The 27,814-nt window shown below is 38.9% G+C and overlaps 1 protein-coding gene across 3 annotated transcripts in view; it reads left to right on the top strand.

Moving 5' to 3' along the window:
- The window catches only part of chrm2a (cholinergic receptor, muscarinic 2a), a 54,261-nt gene extending 26,828 nt beyond the window's left edge, over window positions 1-27,433 (top strand). For 2 of the 3 annotated variants that reach the window (XM_033990356.2, XM_055231597.1), the window contains one exon: window positions 24,526-27,433. In XM_033990356.2, the coding sequence (XP_033846247.1) occupies window positions 24,567-26,078 (1,512 nt within the window). In that variant the 5' untranslated portion in view covers window positions 24,526-24,566 and the 3' untranslated portion in view covers window positions 26,079-27,433. The remainder of the gene's footprint in view (window positions 1-24,525) is intronic. The other variant, XM_033990357.2, reaches the window with a different exon arrangement.
- Window positions 27,434-27,814: the final 381 nt, after the last annotated feature.

Raw genomic sequence — 27,814 nt, forward strand, 5'->3', positions numbered from 1 at the left:
GGAGTCAATGGGGACATAAGCATTGTTCTGCCAAATGACCAGCATTGTGGAAATAGTGACCGCAATTGTTTACACCTGTAATCCTACAGGAGAAATCCATAAGGACCATAGGGAGGTCCATAGAATTATATTTTTACAGAGTATTAAAGTGAAAGTAGTTGATTGCTAACCTCTTTTTAATCTAGATCACAGTTTAGGTCCATTTGGTGTGTAAGGGATTCTGATAAAATAAATGGATAAGTACATTTCAGTAATACTTTTGCTTACTAAAAAGCAAATAAGCAATTTAGCTGTTTCTCTGTCATCGTAAGATATAAAAGTGCATAGTCTATTCACTGGCGCTGTTATAGTTCTATGTTTTTGTACTTTTTTGTGTCAGAGCGTTATTTTCTGATTACCTGTGTTTTTATGTTTTACAAGAAATCATGCGTACCGTGGAGGAATTGCTGTAACAAAACAAAACACGCTTTACCCTTATCTCTCCCTTTGACCATCGAGACACAAAAACACAGCGTGGCAATTGTGTAACGGCCATTTCAAGCCCCCACATTTGCTCTGATTGATATTGCATAAATCCATCACTATAATCTTCCAGGAAATTGCACGGGTGTTTCAGGAGGGCTAATCGAGATATGGGGCATGCTTAGAGGCTGCACAGTGGGAACAATGAGAATGAAAATTGTGTCAAGGAAAGGCATCACACTAAATAAAGAAAAGGACCTCATAATAACAAATAATGCAGCAATTGGATTAAGGGAAAACAATACGTGTGCTATGCTTCAGTGGTTTTTCATTCGACTTCGTGGTTCCGCCGTGTTACCTACAGGTGGAATGAAACGCAATTACTGTTGCACTGGACAACAGACACATTCTATACTACAATATTCTTCTATGAGATACGATGCAAAACTATATATTGTCTGTGTATGTTTTTGTAATGTATAAGTCTTAATACTGGGAAGATTTAAACAGAAAACAAGAGCAAAGCAACCAGCATTTCTTTAAATAACTTTCCTGTCTTCTGTTGCATCTAACGTTTCTGAATCATGGATGGATTTTGAATTTTTCCCTTTTTCTCAGCGTGTCAAAACATGTCTCTGTACGTGTCTGAAAGCGACGTGTAAAATGTGATGTTATTGTCCCTCGTTGTAAAAGATTTAGAGGACATTTGAATGAATGCTCTCTGGGAGGGTTGAACACTTGATGTGTTTTTCATGTCGTTTTTAATTTTTGATAGGAAAGTGAACTGATAATCTCACTCTCATTCACAATTTAACAGGCATTCAAAGATGATTCTGATTTTTGAGAATGTATTTTACATCTGAGCAGTATTTGTTCCTTCCATACATGGGCTTTGAGCTGGTGAGCTGCAACATGGCTGAAAGGCGTATTCTGAATTGATTAGTTAGATGTGACAGGCGAGTGCACGCAGCCTCGGGTAACTGTAAATGCAATGGAAACTACAAGCATAGTGCACATTAACAAGCAAATATATTCCAAGACCAACTTCTTACACTGTTCAATGCTCCAATATGTTCAATTTGTTAACTAAATGTTCCTCAGGTTGACAGCACTACGCACAATAGATATTACCCATAGTGGTGCTAATATTTATATAGCATCCTAACACATTCTTATCCATGTAACTGCTCACTAATTCAGTTGCTAGTCAGCTGGGATTATTGCTGCTACGCTAATTTGCAGTACGCTACTTGCACAGGTGTAGCATATGTTCTGCACCTGCCTGTAATGAATACCTGACCCTATAGCGTATCACTTCTCGATTGGCTGTTTTTAATTAGCTCTTAAATGTCAACATATGAAGCATCTTCTATTGTCGCGCGCAAACTCAGACAATTAACGATACGGAATAGGCTAAAAAGACAGGGGTCAAGAACAGCAGCTTGGGGTCTTTCACTTCCTGACCTCTATTTTATTACCCAACAAGCATTATATATAACACAAGCATTGGATACATGTAACCTGGCAACCACCAATTAAAGCCACATATTCTTCAAAGAGGAGGCTTATTGCTTAATCAAAGCTTGGAGAATAATGAGGCAAAGTAAACAGTAATTACTCGAAGCAGGTCATTGATTACAGTTCTGTCTTCTGACTAGTCCTCTGAGAATTGGCGGAGGACATTTCCAAATATCAGTTTGATAGCCACACGTGATCCTGAGGAAAAAAAAAAAAAAAAAAATCATCAATATGGCTGAGTGTGCATTTACGAGCGGTTATTTACAGCCAGATGTTCTTAGATTTATGTCATGCAGTATCCAAATACATGGCCTGTCTGTTTATGTATTAATAGGCTGCCCTAAAAATTGAATTATGCATGACTTAAAGATCTATATAGTGGAATTGTGACTGCCAAGCATGCTGGCAACACATCAAAAGATCAGTCTGGAGAAAAGAAGTGATTAGTTAGTCACATGCCTTTTAAATATAGAAACATCTGAAGTGTAGCATTAGTGAAGGGAATCCAGCACAGCAGTGTGTTTAGCTGACGGTTGGAAATGGGGTCATAATTCAATGCTATTCATTACCTGTAGTTATGTATTGTGTGGTCCTGGCTGTGAGATATACTAAAATACACAAGATATTTGATGAATTACAAAAAGAAGTGATTTACTGTGATTTACCTCACTGGTTTCAGGTGTGGGACTTTGTTTTTATCCGGAACATTACTATCTTGGGTGTAACTAAGGGTCAGGCCAATCAAATCATGATCTTTGACTGGCCAATATAACCTAATGCTTATAATGTACTTCAGTTTATATGATGCTGTTGCAGAGCCGTTGCAATGGCTTGGACCAAATAATTCTAAAGTCCTGCCTTGAGCTTGTGTCATATTGTGGAGCTTAGTCCTCAAACAGATTGTCTCATGAACAGATTATTTTCAGAAATGCTAAATGTCTTCACCTCTGTATTATCCGAGGATGCAAGGAAAAGAAAAGGTGAATCGGACAGGGCCAGAGCTCACACATGAGTCAGTCTGGGGAAGGTGTTTGAGGCATATAGCTCAAGGAAAGAAAAAGCTTCGAGAGTGATGCAGATCTGGACATGTTGTTATTGATTACATAAGTTTTTTATGTATTACTTTGGTATCATTTTTCTAGTTATGTACCTGGAATAATGGTTTTCTTTAGTAAGCAGGTATATCTGCATGCAGCATATGTGCAACTAGTGTCACTTGTTGTCAGTGGGAAAACAAGAGGAATGTGCAAATTTAATCTGACTCTGAGTAATTTCATATCCATCATCAAACAGGGTAGTGCATTTGCGTGTGATCAAACGCTTGTCACGTTGGGGTTACTTCTGTAATGTGCTGACGTAAATAACGCATTCATGTTAGATAAACCCATTTGGAATTTCGGGGGGACTTTTGAATGTTATTATTTATTTACATAGTATTTACTTTCAATAACTTTGTGTTCTGATTATACCTGGAAACGTTGGCAAACCCAAACCACATCTACACCACCGTCACTATCCATGTCGTGCCTCACAGAGCATGTACACAATATATTTACAAGAGGCTTATGTATAAGATAAAGTCAAATAACATTACCCACCTGAGACATGTTGCTGTGTACAGTATTCACTGGCTTTGTGAAAACAAATGTAAGCACTCAACTGAGCGATGAGGGGGCGCGTGGAGAGCATGGAGTGTTTGCGACAGTGCATTCTCAGAAGCGACCTGTAGGGGGAGCGCTACAGCTAAAGTTACTTAGTTCTGCTTTAAGAGCTGTGTATACAAGATATCCGTACTGGGGCAAGACAAATTTTGATTAAATACATGGAAAATAAATCAGGTACAAACCCTTTCAGGTCTTGTTTATCTTCAATGTCATCCATTCCAGGCCTTGCCCCAGTACCTACCAGTCAGACCTCCTGTTTTTCAGTTTTTCAAATTTTTTTCCCCAAAACTTGGGAGCACTTGACTGACAGAACTGCGGGCCACAATAAAACTTTTAACTTTCAAATCTGGGCTAAACACGGTTTTATTCACACAGGCCTTCGACGCCAAGTCAGTTTTGTAGTTTATGATTTGTTTTCTCCATTTTTTTTGCCCTATGTAAAGCACCTCGTTGTGCATTATGAATTACAATGTTATCAGTTTGTACTGCAAAACTCAATCTATGCGAACATTGGCCTGAAGGATCTGGATCAGTGCATCTATAGTAATTTACATTCTAAATATGTCTTTCCTTACCACAAGAAGCGCCTATCTCACTCTAAATGTCTCTCCCCATGTGTGAAAGAGTTAACTGTCTTGTGTGATCGAGATAATAAACCTAATTTAAGAGATAACTAAACTAATTAACCCATTGTCAGGAGAATAGTCAGTGTGTTATCTTACTGAGATTAAGTTGTGATCTTAAAACCTTGATGGTTTATAAGATGCAGAAAAGTGATCATCAGCAAATGCACGGGATAAAAGGAGTAATCAAAATGTTATTAATCCGTCTCAGACCTGTTTACATGTCTCCTATTGCAGATAGTGCTAAATAAATACCACAAGCACTATAATTCAGAGGTGAAAATACTTAAGGGGTGGAAGGAGAGTGTGAAGGACAGCACAAGTGTTTACAAGCAACAGGTTTACAACGGTAATACTGGAACAAATACCAGCTGGGTTGTATTGGTAATGGGGTCACATGTATAACAGGGTCAAATGTATTTAAATGACACTCCAATGGACGCCATCATTCAGCAGCTGCTACAACATTTTGTCTAAACAACCTGTAGGAGGAGGCAATGTTTAACCCCCTATGACAAATGTGTCAAACCCAAGGCCCATGGGCAAAATGTGGCCCGCCAGGTCATGTTATATGGCCCGCAACAAAGTAAATTAAAAGGTATAACTGTCTTAAAGTATCAGTTTATCAGGAGATACACCGTTACACAGCCATTTTTTCATATCAACTCGAAAAAGTCATAAATATAGAAACCAACAAAATAACAAAATTAAAAAGTAGTTGCATTTATCTTACAGTTAAATCTGGCCCTTTGAGAGCAACCATTTTGTTGATGTGGCCCTCTGTGAAAATGAGTTTGACACCCCTGCCCTATGATGTGCATTTTTCCAAAGTAGTATTTTGCTGTATTTCTTTGTGTATTATAGGACTAGCGGCTGCATGGATCACAATAAAGTTTGCTTTTTGATTATTTTTGTGTATGTTATCCCTTTGAGCAATACGAAACATATCAATAACATTATAATGTACCACTTCACTTCACACATTCTCTAAAAAGCAACATTTGCGTACATGTTATGGCCACTCAGTGAAAGCAAAACGCAAATTTCTAGGTGACTTCTTACTCCTTGAGATGGCAGCTGCTCTACACTGAGAAGAGGAGAAGGAGTGTGCCAAATGTAACTATTGTAGTACTACTAACATTTGTCACTGTGTTGATGGTTGGAGTCAAAAGAGATTCACAGCGTTTTCTTGTAGAGCAGTGTCAAAGCCAAAGGGAAGATGTGTGTGTGTGTGTTTTGTGATTCAGAGGTGTAGTGCCAGCTCTTTGCATTATGTTACACAAGTGGAACGGGTTTGAAAGAAGCATGAACAAGTTATTCTGGAGTGTTGAAAGGTGGCTCTGCTTCAAATGTAAAGTGAGTACAGTTGAACTAAAAGTACTCCTCTCTACGTTTGCTACTGAATTAACAAACCGACATGTTCCAAGGTCGCATCTGGCCCTTTACGTCTCTGTATCCAGTAGAGTAGACAAAGTTCACGGACGTGTTCTATTATAAACGACAAGTACTTTTTTTGTAGCGTGACTGAATATCTCACATTATACTCACATGCCTAGCAGTTTATCACATTCACACCAGCGTTTCGACCGGGAGATCTCTCACGGGACGGGGAGGTGTTCAACCTTTCTTCCGCATGTCTCTTCACTCAGTACATCAATAGTACTCAGTAAAAACCACAGAACTAAGTGGTCAGTGGGGAGTCTGAGAGACGAGCCATGGAGTAGCTTTCTCTTCTGTACTATTGCGCTTTTAATAACAGTATTGACTATTTCGCTACTTCAAACCATTGACGCTACTACATAACAGTACGTGATCGATAATAACAAGACACCAAATATGACAAACTAGCGTAGCAGTAGTACACTAATTCATTGGAAAGTTGGTGGTTTTAAGTTTGTGGTATTGTGTCCTTGGGCAAGACAATTCCCCCGGAGAAAAGTGTAGTTCGTATTCCCTCTCACACATTCCCGGGGCAGGACGGTGACCGGATATGGGCAGCTCCAAAGGCCACATGTCTCTTTGTGAATGTGAGGTGTCAGCATTTGATTAATGCCCGACATCATTGTGCGTTCGGACTTGGGCTGGCTGATAAACTGGGAGAAATTGCTGATGGATGGCCACTTTCTTTCAGAGATAAGCCTCATTTCTCTCCTCAGAATATATATAGGCAATAGCAGAAGCACAGGTTTCTATTACAGGATTAAAGACCTTGTATCGCATTGTGACTCTGTAAACTGTTAGTTCAATAATATTACCTCCACTGACAGGCAACTCAAAGGAACCATTCTCAGCTTCATTCCAGGTTTAGTTGGTCTCTATAACATCACTGTATTCTTTAAGTAGCTTTAAATAGCTTAGCAGGTTTTGGTGGAGTGCAGAGTGAGAAACTTTATTTTCACTTTTAGCATGAGTCGACATATTTTACTATGGTTACAAACTAAAATACATAAAAAAAATATATATATAATGATGAAGTTTAGATGACAAGAATGGCAGTAGTGGTAGAATAGTTAGTTTATTTTGTCTACAGCACGGTACAGCCCTCATATCTTTCATTAAAGGGCCGATATTACGTTATTTTCTGATCGTATTATAGTATTACTTCATCACAAACATACCTGCAGTTGTGTTTTGTTTCATTCACACATGTTTAACACACAAACTCATGCATATTTAGGCTGAGTTCTTCTCTCAAACTGAAAACACTCTGTTCCACCTTGTGATGTCATGTGATAATACAGGAAGTGTTTTGTTGTGTTTTTAATCTCCACCTTAAACACCTTATAATAATTTGGATAGTGTCAGACCTGGAATTGCCAATCTTTACTGAAATAAAGGTGGAACAGAGTCCAGTCATGTTTTTGAGGAGGTAACAGTCTTATAACATGGCTAAAATCTCAAAAGAGTTAATTTTGTGTAATATGGGACTTTTAAAGAGCTCATTCTTACGGTAGGAGACAAGATTTTTGATATTGTGGTGTACATGACAGATATATGATTTTGACTACTGGTATTGGAAATAAAGGGAAATAAACACAGGTTAAACTGGTTATTCTCACCTTCTCCATAAAGCACAACTTCACTCTTGTCATGCATTTAAGACCTACAGCAAAAACGCAATGATTATTTGTATACTATATTCATAATGTATGTGAACTCAAGCTGTGAATGCAAATCTTTTCTTGCTTCCACTGTAACATCCTTGATTTATGCTCGCTCCATTCACCAATCGCAAGGTTTTCAGCACCAGAAAAATTGCAGAATCCAGAGGTCTTACCAGAAACATGGAGGAATGCCAGCGCAGAACAGGTGATGGCTCATTTAGGTGCCAGCCCCGTGTGCATAGCCAGTCCGTCAGGTGCCATATGGGCCCATCAAAGATTAATAGCCCTGTTTAAATCATCTTTTTTAAGTCTTGGTTATCATCTAAAACACATGGAAGTTTCTAATTTGACCCGAGTTTTCTACATATGGGCACACCACATATCGGAGCTGTCAATCTGTAGTAAAAGCAAATCAATACTTCAGATGGATGATGATTAAGACATGCTGGGAAATCTGACTGACAATCAATTACTAATGGTGAGCGGGTGGGGACATACAGTGCTTGGAGTGAATAAATACATCAAATGCTAGCACTTTGAGTTGCTTTTGCTGAGATAACACATAATTCTGCACGAGTAAAACATTGTCAATTAATCACAGTGTAATGGCAAAAGTGAGAAAGAAAATCGTTGCTTGCGTCAGCTCTTGTACTAGCTTTGTCAAAGAGTTTCTGTAGAGTTGGGCATGGAATGAGAAGCATTCACTTGTGATCACAGACTGTATATATAAATGGACATAGCTAACCTGCTAACCGCCGCGCAAATAGAAAGTAATCAAGTAATCACGCTTCCGGCTTCATCGACTCTGGCTCCAACTCACTTTTTATGGAAAAACTCAGTAGTCACCCCTCTGTCTCTAACTTTACTTTACTATTGTGTCCGTAAATCGACATATGAACATTAATATCAGACGAATGAGGGGCCTGTTTCCCCGAGGTCGCTCCCTCTAGCGTTAGCAACAGGTTTGATTGACAGCGTTGCTAAGCGAAACCGGCATTGTGGGTGGGGAGGGGCGTTACCTTCAACAGCTTCGCTCTGGATTGGCTCTTTGGTTGCTGTGATACTCCTGGTCAGAGTTTCAAATATGGAAATGCGCTCCACCCGTATAAATGCTAGCCTCAGTGAACTTGTATTTGACTGGGGCCGAATGCTATAGGTGACTTCAGACGCCCTTAGTCCACGTCTTTATACAGTCTATGCTTGTAACCTTAACAAAAGATTCCACAGGTTAGTATTAAACTGATCTATCTCCATGGAGACAAGCAGGTAACTTCACCAGGCCAACGTACAAGTCAGATCTTACTTGGCTCGCCGCAGAAGAGAGGTTTTTTGAGCAATAAAAACACGTCTAATGAAATAAATGTTAGATCGATTAATGCAGTGTAAACATATTTCCAGAGGATGCAGCATTTGGTTGATTTAGCACGTGAGCAGCCACTTAGGAAGATTTACCAGGTCGTTCAGGTGCCTGCCATTGATTCAGGGTAATTCTCGGGGGAGTGGGGCAAATGAAACGTCAACTTGTATGTGATGTGTGATGAAAATGAATGGAGGCCCACATGGGGAAAAAGACAGCTATAGGGCGTAAAAGTAACTGTGAGGGCTGGGACACTTGTCATGTTTAGAGAGACAGGAGCTCACTCATTTTAGTCACATCGGCTCCTCCGCTCCAGATGTATGGCTGTAAGAGCTTATTGCAAACACTGCAAACATTTGATCTTATATTCCATCAAAATCCAGTGTCCGTGTAATTTCACAGTCTCATGGTGCTCCAATATCTTAGTTGGACCATAGAACTTGAAATCTTCTAGATATTTTTACATATTTTGTGAAGAGAAGGCTATCACAATAAAAAAAAAGGGTTACTAGAAACATTGGAAGTCAAACAAGCAAGGAGCAATATTAGTTGATGCCGTTTTTTGCTGTTGTTTTAAAAAAAGTTTATACTATAGTCTTTCTTGTTCAATCTTGTTCAGATGATTAACAATATCTGTGTAAACTGATGCCATCCCGTCTTATCCCATTGTGTTTGAGTGACAGATCTGGTTAGGCTTACAAAGTTTACACTTGTTAATCTCTGTCTAATGCAGCCCGCACATTCTCTTACTGTAATTAAGGCTTATATTTACATGGTTAATTTTGACACCCCGATAATGACATTAAGTCACCCCACAGCAGAACGGTTGTGTCTGCATCCTTTAGCTTACAAGTATGTGCTGTCAGAAATACACAGTGCACTTCCATTTGTTGCTCAAGATAAACTAAGAAAAAATGTGATAAATATTTGTACTTCTGACCAATCCCTCTTACAATCTATCACGTGAATGTTAAAATATAAAAGAAAAGAAAAGAAAGTTTAACGGAATTGATTGAATGATTGGACTTAGTGATTGAAGTTCTAGTGAAAGCTGTACAGCATACATTTTTTGTCAAATTTGCCCCCAATTTACATGAGAAATAATTTCAAGCTGCTCTTTAAATGTAAGGAGAAAGAAGAGGTCCCATCTGAGCACTCTGGATGGGGGATGGCTGTCACTCCTTTGGATCACTGAATGACAGTTTGACATGCTTTAATATCTGTAAAGTTGTTACGTCAATAGCAAAGGCTGTATGTGCCATGCTCAAACTGGAGATTATGTGCTGTGCATCATAATTGAATGTCAACTTCTTGAGATGTGCACTGTTCTGTGATTGACCAGTGCAGGGTAAAGCCTGTAGTGACTGGAACAGGCTCCAGTCACCTGTAAATCTTATTTTTTCACGCTATTAGTCGATACACACCTTTGGAAAAGGTTGCCTTAATCAATTTGAATATTATTCATTTAATCTATGGTTTTCATTTTAATTTGTACAGATGTCTGATGTACTCTAACTCTCCAATGTATTCCTAGTTAGAAGGTCATCAATAGTTGTCTCTTCAAAAAGCTCCAGTGAGAGAGTACTTGGTTGATCTTTTCTACATATGCATGCACAAACGGCCTCAAGATGGACAGAATAAAACTCTGTTGTTTGACCCTGCTCTTGAATTTGTAGTACTGACAGTCTGCAGCCTCCCAAACAGCTGCTAATCTTGCACTTTAAATTAGAAAAACCACCCTCGCACAGTTCTTCAGTCAAAAAGGCGGAGTGCTTAGCCCTGATCCGGCCTCTGGAGTCCTCTGGAGTCCTCTGGAGTCCAGCCGCGCCACTCCAGCTGGACACTGGCCTGGTGCTGCTGCATTTCCTGCCGTCACAGGCGCACGGCGCTTAGCAGTGTTTTATCATGCCCAGTGTGCAGTGGAAGGAAGACAGCATGAGGCCAGCAGATTAAAACCACTCAGGACTCTGCCACAAAGAACTCTCTCTGACAATATCTCGGTCAAAACTTCAAAAAACAAGGATGTAACCAAAGTGAATTTATGAGCTGGATCAGTTACCTTTGCTGTGAAAAATTCAAGAATGGTATTTACTTTGGGGAAAAAACTATTATTTCCCAATATAACTGATAAACATTCATGTAGATGACTTGTTATTGGGAAAAAATAGACAGAATACATCATCAACTATCATTTGAAACTGAAAAACAAAGATATAGAAGCCATATTATGCAAAGACATAAAGTCACTGCAATTTTACTGAAATGCATTTTAAGTTTCACTTAATATTATATTCTTTACAACATTCTTTTTTACTGACTTTCACCTGTTTCCACTTACATCACACTCTCTGCCTCTCACCCTACACATCTATCTGTACTTGTGCCAGGGGAGTTCCTAAGACACAAAGTGGTAATTCTTCCCTGTGGAGTGAAGACGTTACTCAACAGCCCTTTAGAATAAGAACTGAGCGTTAGCTTTTAGCTCCTAACTCTTAAATCCAGCTCATGAGGGAGTAAACAGATCGATGCACTCACCTGAGAGATGGACGCGCCGGTGCCCCTGAGCTCTGGTGATGAGCCACATTTCACAAAGCTCCTCTTTCAGCTGCACTAATGACTGTAATGGGCTTCAATGCTCTCCGAGACCCTTTATTACACTGATTAGGCCAACAACCTCAAATATAATCTGATTAGGAGATGGACACAGCTGAGCAGGAGACATGCAAAGTACAAGGAGAGGAAGGAGCGGCTGATTTGGAACATTATGCTGCTGTTTAACAGCTACAAAACAAAGAAGTGGTCCAGTATGTCTGACATGTATGACACACCAGTGGTAAATAGCAGCTGGCTCAAAGGGAAATTGACTCAGTATCCCACTAATGTGCTGGGTTTCATTTATTTCATTTCATATTCCTGTAAATTAACCATTCATTCAGATGGGGGCATGCAAAATTGTAAATGTTGATAATTTGGTGCAGTGGATAAATATAGCGGGTTGAAGGAACATATTGGCAATGAAAATAAGATAAGATAAGATATGCCTTTATTAGTCCCACAGTGGGGAAATTCCAGTATTCCACCACACAGTTAAAGAACAGAAGGAAAATGGTACATGCAATAAAACAAGATAATAGATAAATAGCTTAAAATTATTTAAAAAATAGACTTAAAAATAAACTAAAAATAGACTCTAATGTAACATCTCCAGTGATGATCAGGATAAACATGTGTCTGATGTTCCATTCAAAGATATAAAGATGGATAAAGGAATATTATATTTTTTAATTACTGAATGTACATAGTATATGTATTCATGCATATCTATTTTTTATGATTTTATAAGAATGTTTCTACAACTTTGGGCACCCCTTTTAACAAGTGTTTTTGTTTTACACCAGTGATTCATGTTTGTAATGCTTTGCTTGACGTGCCATTGTTCACATACTGTATACTCCCATACAAACGCATCCATTCATTTTCCTGTACAAAAAAAAGTCTCACTCAAGATGAAGACATAATCACACTCTTTACATATGAAATTCATAATGTAATTTGGGACAAACTGAATCAATTATTTTTGTGGGATGGTTTCCTTGGAGACTGAACCCACCCCCACCTTGTGTTTTGAGTGTGCATTTTGTAGTCCACACTTCATTTAGCACAACACAGCAGGGGAGGCTCAAGGAATCACACACAGAGAATAAACAAACCAATCAGACGCCTTAAACTACACAAACACGGTTTAGGAAGCTGTTTTAAGGACGGTTAAACCTCTCCATTTAAATGAAATGCCTTCTTTGGTTGGGTTGCATCTTTGGTAGAACCCTTTCATTCTCGAGGGAGGCCTGAGCATGGTAGGGCTGAGCAAGGAGAATAAACGCACTGTCTGCCAATATCTGTGGATAAAGACAAGTGGATATTACATCTAATCATAGCTGAGTCCTTTAAGCCCTTTTTCAAATTAGGATTAAGCAAACAAAATAAAATAAAATCCACTATCTATTAAACGGGAGATATTTTACAGACATTTTAAATTGTAGTGTTAAGATTCAACAGTGGTAAACCAGTAACAAATGAGGCATCTGATATTTTGACCACTCAGTCCCACGTTTAAATGGCAGTGAATCTGACACTTCACCAAAATCTAATTGAATGTAACCTATTATTTTCTTTATTATATTATTTTGTATTGTGACCGTCTTTGTGAGCAGTCTTTGACTACAGACGAAGGACAATGTTCCAGGTTGACATTTGGATTGAATAGGTAAAACTGGCCATAGAAATGTTGAAGGTTAGCGATCTAAAAATAGATAAAAAATAGACAAATCTTCTATGCATTCTTTGTCACGGTGTAGAATCAGAAGATTTGGGGGTGATTCCTGATAAAGATTCTTGCAGTCCTGCTATTAAGAGTTGAGTTACACTTGGTTCTAAGGAAGTTGAAGACAGTCTGGTTAATCAGAGTTGTTCTATTGTACTCAGCACTTTTAAATCTTTAATAGCTCTTATAATTCTTAAGTTATACTCACCAAATTTTTGCAGTAGGTAAACTGAACCGTCCAAGATTTTTGCCGTTGTCTTTGAAAACGACTTATTATTCCTTTAATGGTATTTACGCTTGGGGCATCTCTGGTATTAAAATGTTGATGATAACACCACTGAGTTTGTGAATTTGACCCATGTGACTCAAAGTATCACTGAGGGTTCCTTCCTCGGTGCTATATTTGCTGTATTTGCTCATATTAATGTCGGAAGGGTAGTTCTAAATGCTCTGAAAAAATAAAATTAAAATATTTAAAAACAAAAGAGTTATGAATCTATTTCAACTGTCAGTGACTTTTGGGCCACCCTGTTAAAGTTTTTAATCACATTGCATTTTTCTATGTCATGCATCCTGCTGATAAAAGTGGCATTATTTTGAATGAGCCCCTGAGAAACAGCTACTCCTCAAGAGAAGCCACAATGTGTATCACAGTTTATTGAGACAAAATCAGATACACAGACTCAACAAAACTATCATGTATTGAACAAAGATATGGGACATTACGGAACTAAAGCAAAAGACAGCAGATGTGAGTGCAAAACACTGATGAGGCTCTGCAACACGAACATGGCAAGAAATCCAGTACCATCTTGATGCTTCGTGTGACTAATAGCTCCCATATAGAGGTGTATTAAATAAGATGAAAAACTTTGGAAACCACTGAGTACAAAATAACCAGTCTGATTAAGATATCTTAGGCAAGACAAGTTTATTTGTATAGCACAATTTGTATACAAAGTAAATCAAAGTGCTTTACAGAATAAGAAAGACATTAAAATCTTGTCAGTTGCCTTTGTAATACACTTTTTAAACAGTAAAGAGACTTTATGGACACTCTGTATAATGACTATACATAATCTAGACATTTTATTGAAACAAATTGTACAGTACAGGCAGTTTGGTCTATATGAGCCTCCATCTGCCTGCATCATAATGGACTGTCTTTGTGTGAGCCACTATTTCTTTGCGTGGAACCTTTATTACTGGATAATGATGAGCTGAGACAGATGAGACTATATTCTCATGGGCTTTACCCTTTAACCCTGGTCAATCATTCTCTGTACAACTGCTAGTCATCTGAATCATTTTACGACAAAGAGATCGAAATTGCTTGCAGTAAATTATAGACCACGCCAAAGTTAGACAAGACGAGTTGAAATACTGGAATCATCTGGCTCTTCACTGTCACTTTTGACACTTTGTTCAGTCCCGGGGGCTCCCAAATGGTGGATCGTGATCTCAAAGTGGTTTGAATAGTCTCTGTGTTCAACTCTTTAGAATAAGGGCATTAAACAGTGATGTGCAACAAAGTTTAGGAAAGAAAGACACATTTCTATAAAGTAAGTTTTCAAAGTATCTTCAGTGCTACAGTATATTTTATGTCTCTCCTAAAGCAGAATAAATGGACAGTTATCAGGAAGGTTATCTGCTGTAAAAATGTACCAATTCAGTACAATTGTCTATATTATCTGAAGAAGAGTAGTCAAATGGTAAAAAATATCATCCTTCCTTTCCATCTTTCATATAAAAAAGACACTCACTTTATCTTCGGCTTACGCTCCCACTTTGTTTGAACATGTCATGATTCATTACCTTAATGTTTTCACTTTTTAAAAGTTTCCCCTTACAGCCATGAAGAATAGCTTTTTTAATTTAGTGCAGAACAGCGTATTATTCCTTCTTGTACATAATTTATTGGTATTAAACAATTTGTGTGGTAGTAAACCTGAATTAGTTAAAGAGAGGCTTGGTTTAGACATTACGGAGCAGGTGTTGTAATTAGCATGGCACTGACCAGCTGCTATCGTCTTTCTGATGTCTTTTAGGATGTATTGGATGCTCTCTCTCTCAGTCTTTGCTTGTAGCCTAATCTCTCTTCGAGGCAATTACGTACAACTTTTATTTTAATTAGGAAACAGAAATTACGATGGAAATATGCACATAAACAAAGGCTTACAAGCAGCATATTGAGCACATTCATTATCAGCGTAACTTAGCTCAACATTTGTCAATTGAGTTTGCAACCCTGGGCTGCTGTTATCTGGAAAAAACAAAAACAAAAAAACAACTGCTACTTGAAAATGACTACACGCTTTTTCTCAGCAAAAAGCCACGTTTCATTGGTATCTTACGTGTAAAAACGTGTAAAAACATGATAAACACAAGTAGATATTCCTCGCTTATGTATTCTGAGCGTTCTAATTATTCACTACGATGAGTTTACAGCCGCTTTTCACAACTTTCTGAGACCAGAGCAGAGTTTTGGTGTCACGGTGAACCTTACTAGCATGCTAACCACATACTTCCTGGTTCTTGGTCAATAAAAAGCAGTAGAATTAGACGCAGAAAGTAAACAGTGGACTTATTTTGACCTTAGGAGCTGCTTATACAATGAATTTACATATATGTATAGGGGAAATGGGTACAGGGCCTTTAAAGTAGTAATTTTTACAGCTGTGAGATGTACTTTAGTAGTTTAATACTACTATATCCATCATCACTAGAGGATATCATTGTGTAAGCTAGAAGATTTCTTTGTGCGTAGCGTGTTGTAGCCTGACAGTTAATCAAGATGAGTGACGTGCAGTGAATGTGACACCAGACCGATACACAGGGGGTATAGTAGATGGGGCTAACCAATCTTCACTGCTGACACAAACTTACAAGTGCTACACTAGCTCTAATGTCACTCCTTTCTAACTCTGGCAATAATTGCAGTAAGTCCCCAGACACCCGTGGCTTATGATGTATACCTGGTGTGGTTTCTAGGGTCAGAGATGAGGCTAATGAAAACTGTCTTTTGCAGGTCCCATACAATCAAACTGTTGAACACATGTTGTCATTGTGTTTAAAAAGGTGTTTTCATGGGTTGCAAATATAAAAGTTTTTTTCTCAAATGTTTTCCCATCTGGATTCGCGACATAGGTTGGGTCAAACGTATTTCTGTTCTAATTTGCAACCTAAACTTTTTGCAGGTGGAGGTATCCAACTTAACCTCGTAAAACACTCCCACCATTTGTGTGTGTGATTTATTTTACACACTGCTTCACTTTACCATCTAAAAGCTGCTGTAAAGCCATGCACATAATCAAAAATCCAAGCCTGTGAATACGAGCCATGTGCGAAAGGGTATTTGCAGTGGGGAAATTGTGTAATGCAACTTTAAACTTTACTGATATAGTGAGGATAAATCTCCCTCTCTCTCTGCATTCATCCATTTTCATATTCCAGTGCTGTTTAGAAACCTATTAGTATTATCATCCAGCCACTGTAGTGCTGTGGGACAAATGACATGTTTCATATGATGTGTTAAACATCATACTAATGAAGGAAAAGCAAGTGACCAAATGCGCGCACATTACATAATCAAATGAGACATTAAAAAACACCATTTCTGCGTGAGATATAACTGCCAAAGGGCACTCACCACACTAGTGTTTTAAATACACAGTTCACACTTGAAGGAAAAGGTCAGCAAAGGATTTTGTCAATGGTGGAAGTGGGTCAAAGACTGGCCTTTTCATAATATTTGCCTATGGGAAGAGCAGCATCAAAATTCTCCAATTAACAGAATCAGAGTTGACAGAACATATCCTCTGGCTCCATTTCTTTGCATGCTCGACAAAATATCTGTCATCTGTCAGGTCCACTAATGAATGTGTAGTCCGAGCAATGTGACAGCTTTAGGCGCTATGTTGTGCTGGGATGTGAGGCACTATTGTAGCTCCAGATATAATGAAAAATGCCAATTAGTGCAATTTTTTAATAGCAAGGTTTTGGGTGTAAAAGACCAGTGGCAATGCCTCCAAAAAGTATTATGGAGCTGTCACTCAGACACAGGAGATACAGGGCTTTATTACGCAAAGGACACACTTGATACAATAGTACAGAAAATATATTTGACTTCTGAGAGCTCTGAGACAGTGGAGAGCAGTAGAGCAGGTCTGCAGAGGAGTTGAAGGTGAAGGTGGAAGTGAATGAAGAGTGTTTTGAGCCCCTCCTGTTTGCTCTGGTGATGGACAGGCTGACAGATAAGGTCAGACAGGAATCACCTTAGACTGTGGTGTTTGCATATGAGACAGTGGTGCTGATGGAAAGACAGGACACAGAGCTGTAGAGGTTGCTTTATATGATTTGGCAGGAGAACATCAAAGTTACAGCTCACATTAAATGTTTTACAAATATAGTCAAGGATTGTGTAACTGTGATTCTGATGATGCAGCAGGAACAGCAAAAGTCTTATGGTGTTCAAAGCACCCCACAGCTATTTCTGTGCCATTTTATTCAATAAAATGAACACTGATAATCAGTATTCAGTGTTTTATCTTTGCAAATATCATTTAACTAAAGAGAAGGCATTATAGATGATTATTCCAGACGGGACAGGCTCTTGAGGCAATGCAAATAAGAAGAGGGCAGATTGCAAATTGCACAACATGTATAATTGATGATCACAGTTAAGAAATATATGGGAGAATCAGAGAGCTTAAGCATAGTGCCATTCATTTATATGCAGCAAGAAGCAGAGAACTGCTCTAAAACTGTGTGTCTTAAATGTGTTGTCAGGCTTTAGGGCTGGATAATTGTGAAATCCTGATCAGGCTCCAGGAACATTGTGATATAAATTTTTTTTGGCATATTGGCTACCTCTATATTTGTAGAAAAATAAACTATACCCTCCTTTGGTTAAGGTCAAATCTTACCTTTGTACTTAATGCAATAAAGATCATGTAAACACAAGATTGGTACATGTGCATTTTGATAATCATAATAAGGAGTCCTCTAACCACATATCTGTGTCATATGATGTAAACAGCAAAATAGTTTGTTGTTATGATTATAGTATGCCTGAGTAATAGAAATGATGTTAGTGGTGGCACTAGAAAAAAATTGTAGCAATGGATACTCTGCATTGATATAAGTATTTATTTGTTGCCGACTTTTAAATGTTAGATTTTCTAGCTGTTTTGTCAGTCTGTACTGAACTAAAGCTAATATTCTCCTCACTGTGCTAACGGTGTATCGAAGCTTGCATCCAATGTCAAATTTCAATATGTGCTGTAAATAGAACTACTTGTCCAAGGGCACCATAATTCTGTTGCTTTTTATCGCTAAACTCCAAATCTCAGAAGGAATCGTACAGGGGGCTGGGCGCTCAAATCTAGAAACAATGAAGTGGAACAAATCCAAGCGTCACATGCTTTATCTCAGTCCCTCTGCCTTCCTCACCTTTTTTCCATTTATGCTATCTGTCTCTATCTTAATGAGCCCCACAGCTTTGTATAAAGGGACAGTGCCAGCACGATACATCACAGGAGGACACATGCAGGCGCATGAGGACAGGACAGTTGAGGGGTGACGGTGATGTTGGCACAGCTATTACAAGAGCTTAGAAAGGTATGATGATTCACAGAGTGGAAGCCAAAGAGCACTATTATGTCCTGGCATGTGGCAGCCTCTCATGCCCCCCCTTACTCTACATAACACACCATAGTGTAGCCTAACTATCACTTTTAGTACTGTCAGAGCTCAAGCCTTCTTTACTGCTTCTCCAAACCATTGAAAGCAGACTGAATGCTTGAATGATCATATAAGGCTTGAGTTAAATACAAACACACCGTACTGGATGCAATATATGTTTTCATGATTGATAGTGGAATGTCTAGAAAAAAAGTCCACTTATATACAAACATAATGGGAAAATAATAATTCAATTCCACAGTTAAAGGCCCCATACTGGCTGAAAATCAAACCTATAGTAATATGAGCATGGGTGTACATTCATGGAGTCATTCGTGATCCACAACACTGAATGAAAAAAGGCAGATTACATAACAGATCTAACATCCCATAAAATTGCTCTTTTGCAGGAGAGCAAGTACGGTCTTTGCACAGTGACTGGTAAGAGCAGGGTTTAATTGAACAAAGCCGGTGAGAACAGGCCCAGAGCAGCACTGTGGGGCTCTCCTCCACCTGCGTGAGGTGATTACTGAGCTTCCACATGAACGGAGAGGATTGGAGAGTGCATCCATGGCCCCACTTCATGTGAAAACTGTAATGAGCCAGCAGCACACAGAGACACTACAGGCCAGCTCATTGCCATGCATAGTATGAGGACGCACAGACAGCAGGGGGGGTCCCACCGGCAACGTGGAGAAGGAACGGGCTGGAGTTACATTAGGAGGATGCTCTTTTGACACAACAATAGGCTAAAGCTACTTATCTTGTAGCACTATTGCAGGGCTGCATAATAGAGCAAATGTTGTCTAAGGTTATTGTGCAAGAGCAAGTCATCCTCAATAATTGTAATGCCTCGCATGTACATAGACTGACAATTGAGACTTAACAACAAAAACACACCAGTCCTTATAATCACTGAAGCACTAAGCTGTCCATCTGAGGTGAAAGAAGTTAGATTTTGTTCCAAATGATAGATGACCTGGATGTCTCTTTCTGAGTTTGGCCTGAGATACAGAGGAGGGTGTGAGCATCCTCTAGAGAATATACAGAGAGAACCAGCTTGGATCCCAGGCAACCTGATCAAGGCCTGTTGCATGAATTCCATTGTGAATTAATTTCATGTGATGTGTGATATTTTCTTGAGCTTTCCTGTCAACTGCATCGACAAGTAAACTGTCTGTCTATTGACATATGTTGAGAATATGTTGAATAGACTTCTGCATTCATAAAAGATAAACATAAACCATGAATTATTTTATCTTACACAATCTACGCTTTTGGCCTATAGTTTGTGTCGTATAGGGTTCAAATGCAGAACAGCAGAAGCCCTGTGTGGCATTGTCAATTTTCACGCATGAAGAGGAGGTTGTACTCTAAGAATAGGAAGAATATCAATAGGCTTATCTGAGTCTGCTGTGAGAGACAGTTACGAGGGGGGAGCGGCCACACAATAGAGGACATCTTACACTGACATTCATGTTGCTAGAGATAGGAAATTACAAATATAGTTGATATTATTTATGTAAAGAAGCATGTAAAGGTCACTGAGGAAGTGATAGCCTGGTGTTGCAATTATGAAAAGAAGGCAGAGTTTCACATTAGTGGTCATTATTACATTACCAGTTGCTACACATTTAAACTGCCTTCATCTGCCAGAAATAGAAGCAGAAAAGTCATATCTGCTTTAAATATGCAGGCTCAAATCTCCTGATTGTTATTCTCACTCCAGTCGTATTACAGTGATTTAGGCACCTGCATCTCTGGAGGTCTCTTGGTACTTGGTTGTTTGTGCGCTATGATGACATCTTTTTCATGGCTTAAATGAGATTTTTTTTGGTTGTTTCATATCAATTACCTTATTCTATTCACAAGCACAGTCTTTGTCTGTTCTCATCACAATAATGATAATGATTTCGGATGCACTTGTACCATGATGTAGTTTGACATTAAACCATGGTCAGTAAATCCTCCTGCTGAGAATGTCAAGCTTTAGGATTCCCTAAATCATCACAGGACCTCTGTGTAGCTTTACACTGAATGTCGGGTATGCACACACTGTGATGTATAGATCTATGGATATGATCAACTAAATAAATACTCCAGAGGAAAGTGATGCCAGTTCATTTTTGGATGTTTCAGTTGCTATGTGGGCATGTTTCATATACAGCCAGTTTTGCTTTGATTGACATCAGGGTGAATCTCGTTTCCTCCTCAGAAATATCTAATGTTTTGTAAACTGAAGACTCGTTCAACCATTTTCTACATGACATTATAACAAAATATAGATGCTGTAAGCTACTCTGAACACTGCGCCTGTAGTGTGTTTATTGTTGTGTTTGCCATCACTCTGTGGTATTTGTTCTCAAATAAAGTGGATCATATTGGACATAAGGTTATGAAAGATACTGAAGTTTTCTATATCCATAAGTGTAATGTGGAGTGCTGAAAAGATGTCCACCCCCGGTGGCAAAGCTCTGCGGCTGCAGGTCAGTTTGCATTCAGTTCATGCTTCGGTGCAAATAGCAGTAAACGGAGGTCTAACCCTCACGCTCCTGTGGACAGGCCAGTGAAGAAATGCATGTAATCATTGAAAGCAGGGGGCCAAGTGCCATGGGCTTTACCTCAGATCAATGCTCAAAGAGAGGAATAGTGAGCTGGACATAAGAGCCAGTCAAATGAATGACCTGAAGTGACCCAGCATGTGACTAAAACTGCATTTACATGGACCTGGAATAGACCAGGACTACATCAGTACTAGAACAAGACCAATCAGGGCTAAACTAAGATCAAACCAACCCAATTAACATTATCTTATCAATTCTGTTTGAATTGAAGCTCTAAACGCCATACTTTTATTATAAAAAGGAGCTGAGCTGAGTTGATTTATTAAAAAATCTTCCCAATTCTTTTACCTGTATATATTCAGACACTCTACCAAGCAGAGTTATATTTTGATGTATGTTTTAAAGTTCTAATTTTTGCCACTCTACATATTTTACACCAATAATTGTTTTTGATGAGCTTCTGTCTGTAATAAGGAGAACACAGGCACTTTCTGCCACATAAGTCCTCTATAGTCACCCTTTTTACACAAATATAAACTCCTCTCATACGAAAGCCACTGCACTGTGTTGGTACTTAATTGGGCATGAATAAAAAGAAGCACATGAAGCAGCTTAAGGATATTTGTTTGTTGTTTGTAAATTAGTATTCTTGTGTAGTCTTGTGTGGTGGAGTAAATATATGGGATCGGATAAGGACAAAGTTTGGGGAAAGAGTGATTTTGGCCCCTTTTACTTCCCAAAGGGCGCAAGCAATTTTCAGCTAGAGTGAGTCAGCTGGTAGAATACATAAGTACAAGTCTCATTTATCCCCGTCCCCTCAGAATCTACTGTTCCATAACTACACTTTAGAGTAAGTACAAGGGTTAACGCACAATTACCTCTCTCATCTCAGAACAACAGTATATGGCTCCAGTCAAACATGTATGTGGATGTCAGAGGTGCACACGAGTGTTAATCCATTTCATACAAGGTTATCCTCAAAGTGTTTGTTTACGTGGTGCTGCTCATATACACTGTACTGTATCCAGGCAAGTAAAAATTGCATGTCTTTTTGTTTTTTTGTGAGGAAAATATGGCACTATTAGTCAGCTATTTACCATTGCATTTTAAGCTACTGAATTTTTGTTATATTAGTTTAATAAGTGATATTATTCGCTTATTTGTTCAAAAATGCTGCAGTACTAATTCTGCCTGGCCAGCCAAGACTGCATGTTTTTCCACTAACCACTGTTAATATGAGATGAGGTGATTTTATTCTAAGTTATAGATGACCAATGAGCTCCTCTGTTTCCCATGTGTCTCTGAAACAAGCTAACCTGATTGAACAGATCTGACTTTGGCCTGAGACACAAGCAGTGGTGGAACATAATAAGGTAAAAAGAGTAAAGTATTGTGCTTAAGTATTTCATTTTACTTAAGTAGATTTTAAAGTGGATATTTCTTACTTGTACTTTACTACATTGAAGAGAAGGTATCTGTACTTTCTACTCCACTACATTTTTGAAGTGGACTGAAAAGAAAAAGAGTATTTTTATTATTGTCTGAGACCTGCTGAAAAAGCTGATGGATTTATTTATTTTGCAGTTTGAGCAAACAAGAATATGCAAATAAAACCAGATAGGACAAAAATTATAATTTTCATTGTTTCTGGTGAACAAAATTCAGTACAAATCTTTATCAAAGTCAATACATTTGAAGCTTTATTAGATCTCAAAATCTGCGCAAAATACTTGTACTTAATTAGATTTTCATGTAAGATTTTTTCATGTAATATCTTTATTTTTACTTTATTTATTTATTTATTTATTTATTTATTTATTTATTTATTTATTTATTTATTTATTTATTTATTTTGCTCTGGTATCTGTACTTATACTTAAGTAGCAAAATTGAGTACTTCCTCCAATACTGGACACAAGGGGGTGGTGACCAGACTGAGAGATCTTAGAAAATACAAAGTGAATCAGCCCAGATCCCAGGCAAGTTCTAATAGTCTAAAACAGGTATTATACTTTACTACTCCTTAGACATTTGGCCCATTAGTAACTTTGAACGACTTCATTGTAGTGGATATTATAGCTAAAAGAAGGTGAACTCATCTACAAAGATTTCAGATGTGGGTGAAATGTATGCATGAGAACAGGGACAGGAAAGAGACTTAATACTTTCCATTGACCATCTAATAATCCACTGTACTTTCCTCTGGTCTCAAGTGAGCCACTAGAGTGTCCCATTAGTGATTTTGAACATGAATCGGTCAACTTAGACATTTTATGGGGATTAGCTCAGCTTAGCTCCATCACTAATGCAATGATCAGGGATTTCTGCACCAGTAGATAAGTCAATATTCACTGGTTACTCAGCAGCACTTGTTCTTTGCCAGCATGAATAAGTGAAATTACTCTATAAACCGCGTCACCTCAACTGACAGGACTGTATTTTACTAACTCACAGATGCTAACATTATTTCACTCATTTCCTTTTTAATACACATTTGTGCCGTAATGAAAATACAGTGAAATACAAAGACAAAATCAGTGTATTGGAGGAGTAGTGAACTATTTCAAGAAACAAAGCTATTATTATGACTCAAAATGCTTAAGACCAGGATGCAACAGTGTATAAATCAAAGCAGCTTGTGTTAAGGTTAAAAGTGGGAGGAGGAGGGTCACTGGAGGATAAAACAAACTTAAAAAAGCTCAGAGAAGAGGATTTTTAAGTACAACTTGGAAATGGACTTTGAAGATATGTTTCAGTAATTCCTTTAATGTCTTCATTGAACTTTGAAGCTGGCCATAATTAAAGCATTTCCCACTCTTTAAAGAACAATACGCACAGATATGATTGTTACATTTCCTGCCTTGCAAAGCACTTTATATGATATTTTATTCACCAAGCGCTGTTTTGTGTTTGTAATAGGCTATTTTGTTTTGTTTGCATAATGATGAGGTCCAGTGGGATGATTAATTATCTAGGCTTGCGTATCTGCCACATACTTTGTCCATGTCCCTAATTAGCTAATTTATTAAAATAGCCACCATTATCAGGTATTATTCATGCAACAATAAATGTTTATATGTGTTGAAATGAAATGCACACTGCACTGCCGTGTTGAATGCTAAATATTTATCACAAGGCTGTTGCGGTTTCTTCACTGACTATAGGACTAAATATAAACTACACTGTCTTCTCTTTAAACATGGTTCTTTTCTGCTTTTTTCTCTGTGCAGGCTCCATCTGTGTAGGAGGTGGCATCCAAAGACCAAATGCCATGGATGTGCTCAACTTCACCTACTGGAACACCTCTGAGGGCAATGACACTGAGGTTGGGGAGGAGAATGCGAGCCCATACAAGACCGTGGAGGTGGTGTTCATTGTGCTGGTGGCCGGCTCTCTCAGCTTGGTTACAATTATTGGAAATATCCTGGTCATGCTCTCCATCAAAGTGAACAGGAACCTACAGACTGTCAACAACTATTTTTTATTCAGTCTTGCATGTGCGGACCTCATCATTGGACTGTGCTCCATGAACTTGTATACAGTCTATATAGTGATAGGATACTGGCCGCTCGGACCGGTAGTGTGTGATCTCTGGCTAGCCTTGGACTATGTGGTCAGCAATGCGTCTGTTATGAATCTCCTCATTATAAGTTTTGATAGATACTTCTGTGTCACAAAGCCCCTGAGCTACCCCGTTAAAAGGACCACTAAGATGGCTGGAATGATGATCGCAGCAGCCTGGGTTCTCTCCTTCATCCTGTGGGCTCCAGCCATTCTCTTCTGGCAGTTTATTGTCGGTGGACGAACAGTTCCCGAGAAGGAGTGCTACATCCAGTTCTTCTCCAATGCTGCTGTCACGTTTGGTACGGCCATCGCGGCCTTTTACCTGCCTGTCATTATCATGATTCAGCTTTACTGGCAGATTTCCAGAGCCAGCAAAAGCCGCGTAAAAAAGGATAACCGCAAAACAGCAGGAGCAACCCCTGAGCCCTTGTCACCAGGTCAAAGTAGAAACAATACCCCCAAACCCACAAATAACAACGTCCCCGGGGAGGACACAGGCCACTGTCAGAGTCAGACCACAGATGATGGGGGCCACCAACAGGATGGGAAACTGCAGAACGGCAAAGGGCCCTCCAGCACAGCTGACTGTGAGCAGGCAGAGGGAGAAGACTCTCCTCGGGAGAACTGTGCTCCAGGAGAGGAGAAAGAGAGCTCCAATGACTCCACCTCTGGCAGTGCAGCCGTGTCCAACCAAAAAGATGAAGAGGTGACACCCTGTGCACCCAACTCCTCTGCTGAAACCACCCAGGCCGTCCCACGTCAGCACGCCAAGGCTGGGGGATCCAAGCTGACGTGCATCAAGATCAAAACTAAATCACCTAAGGGTGACTTCTACACTCCAACATCCAATGCCACTGTAGAGATTGTCCCAGCTGCAGAGCGCCAGAACCATGTGGCCCGAAAGATTGTAAAGATGACGAAGCAGCCACCGAACAAGAAGAAAAAAGCAGCACCATCACGGGAGAAGAAAGTCACCCGTACCATCATGGCCATCTTGGTGGCATTTGTGGCCACCTGGACACCTTACAACGTCATGGTGCTCATCAACACCTTCTGCTCCAGCTGCATCCCCAGCACTGTGTGGACCATCGGATACTGGCTCTGCTACATCAACAGCACCATCAACCCGGCCTGCTACGCCCTCTGCAATGTCACCTTCAAAAAGACTTTCAAGCATCTTCTGCTTTGCCAGTACAAAAACATTCGGTCGGCCAGATAGATGCAGGACAGTGAGCGGATGGTTAAACTATGGGCCTCTGTGTGTCATCCATGTGTGAGTGAGTAGTGTGAGAAAGAGTGCAAATTCATTATTGTTACATCATCTTTAGTTTAATATTTCTCTGTTTCTCTCTCAATAACTGGTTGTAGCACTTTACATATATTTAATGATCATGATAATGAAGAGTGTGGTGTTATTTAAAGGTGTAGGCTCTAACATGTGAGTTAGGACAAAAAGAAAAGTGTGGGGGAGACGTGGGGGGAAGAAAGTGTATGGATTAAGAAAAACACACACAATCTTCAACATGGGAAAATAGGGCTGACTGAATTTTACAAACCTCCTGCGTTTGAAGTTCAGTAAAGATACTTGTATATATTTGTACATATCATGTTTGTGTCAAATCTATGGGTGCATCCTTACCGATCTGGGCCTACCTTCTTTTCTGTTAGTTTCATTGAACATCCAACCAGCAACATGTAGACTATTTTCACTCAGAGGACAGCAGCACTCCAGTACTAGCTGCCAGCAGTACACTAATTCAGTATGTTGAAACTGCATTACTCCACTGAAGATAACACAGCATAGTAGTTCACAACAGTTATACACTTGTATCTTCATCCTAAACTTCTATATACAAGTACATACTGATAACAAGTGAATTGGAAGCATCCTCAAAGTTTGGTCTTGTAAAAAGTCATGTAGAAAATACAGATGAAACAAAAAAAAAAAGTTACAGCAGAGTTAAATACAGGAATCTAATCAACAAATTCATTATATAACAATGAACTTGATGGGTTGTGGCTTTCAATAGACTTCATGATAATGTTGTAAAAGACATGATCTGTACCTTGACATTTACTACACTTCTCATCAGTCATTGTGTCATAGGGCTGGGAGCTCAGAGCTAAGATTGTGATGATGTTTTGTGGTTAGCCCCACCCCTCTCTAGTGTTATGTAGTTATCTATACTGTAGGTTGCTGTGGACCTAGCTCTTGTGGTTGGTGTGTGGTGAGTGTTGCATTTGAGTGACTGGGTTTGTCTGTGCACTCCTGGAATGGAGTTAACTTCAGATCACAGGTTATGGCCTTGTGATTTAAATAAGGGCTATTTATACACTGTTACACGTTGTCTCTTTAAAGCTGAATTAGCTTTTTTCTTAAACGTTAGTCACTTTCCTGCATAATTTTGTGCCAAAAATCTCATCACCGCATTCTGTGTTCATCAAGTATGTTATAGATAATAGAATCGTAAGAGCGAGCCACATGAGTCTTTATATGGGATGAGAGCTGATTGGCTGTCCTTTAGTAGTCCACTCTGCTTCACTTCTCCATCTGAAAAAGTTGTGCTAGCGGCCAAAAAAAAAAAATCATGCGAATACTAGCGATGTGCCAAAGCATTTGTGAGAGGTGTGAGGAACTCTTTTTCCTTTCATGGTTTGAAAATCAGGTACCACAGCTTTAACATGAAATGCTGCCTGATGAAATTTGAATTTAATATTTGTCTTTATAGTTAGAAACATATGAATTTATGAACCATTTGTGTATCATAAAGAATCTTCCATAAAGTCATCTTATTGTGTTGTCCCATGTTAGGACCTTCTTTATCAGCTCAATATAAGGAGAAGATAATACTTAAATTAGGCTTTCTCAATAATACAAATAACTTAAAAATCCTAAATAAGTACATGAACTGAATGCAAAATTCAACTATATTCAACTATACGTTGTTCAGTGAT

The sequence above is a fragment of the Periophthalmus magnuspinnatus genome, chromosome 23 (genome assembly GCF_009829125.3).
Source record: "Periophthalmus magnuspinnatus isolate fPerMag1 chromosome 23, fPerMag1.2.pri, whole genome shotgun sequence".
Taxonomy (NCBI): domain Eukaryota; kingdom Metazoa; phylum Chordata; class Actinopteri; order Gobiiformes; family Gobiidae; genus Periophthalmus; species Periophthalmus magnuspinnatus.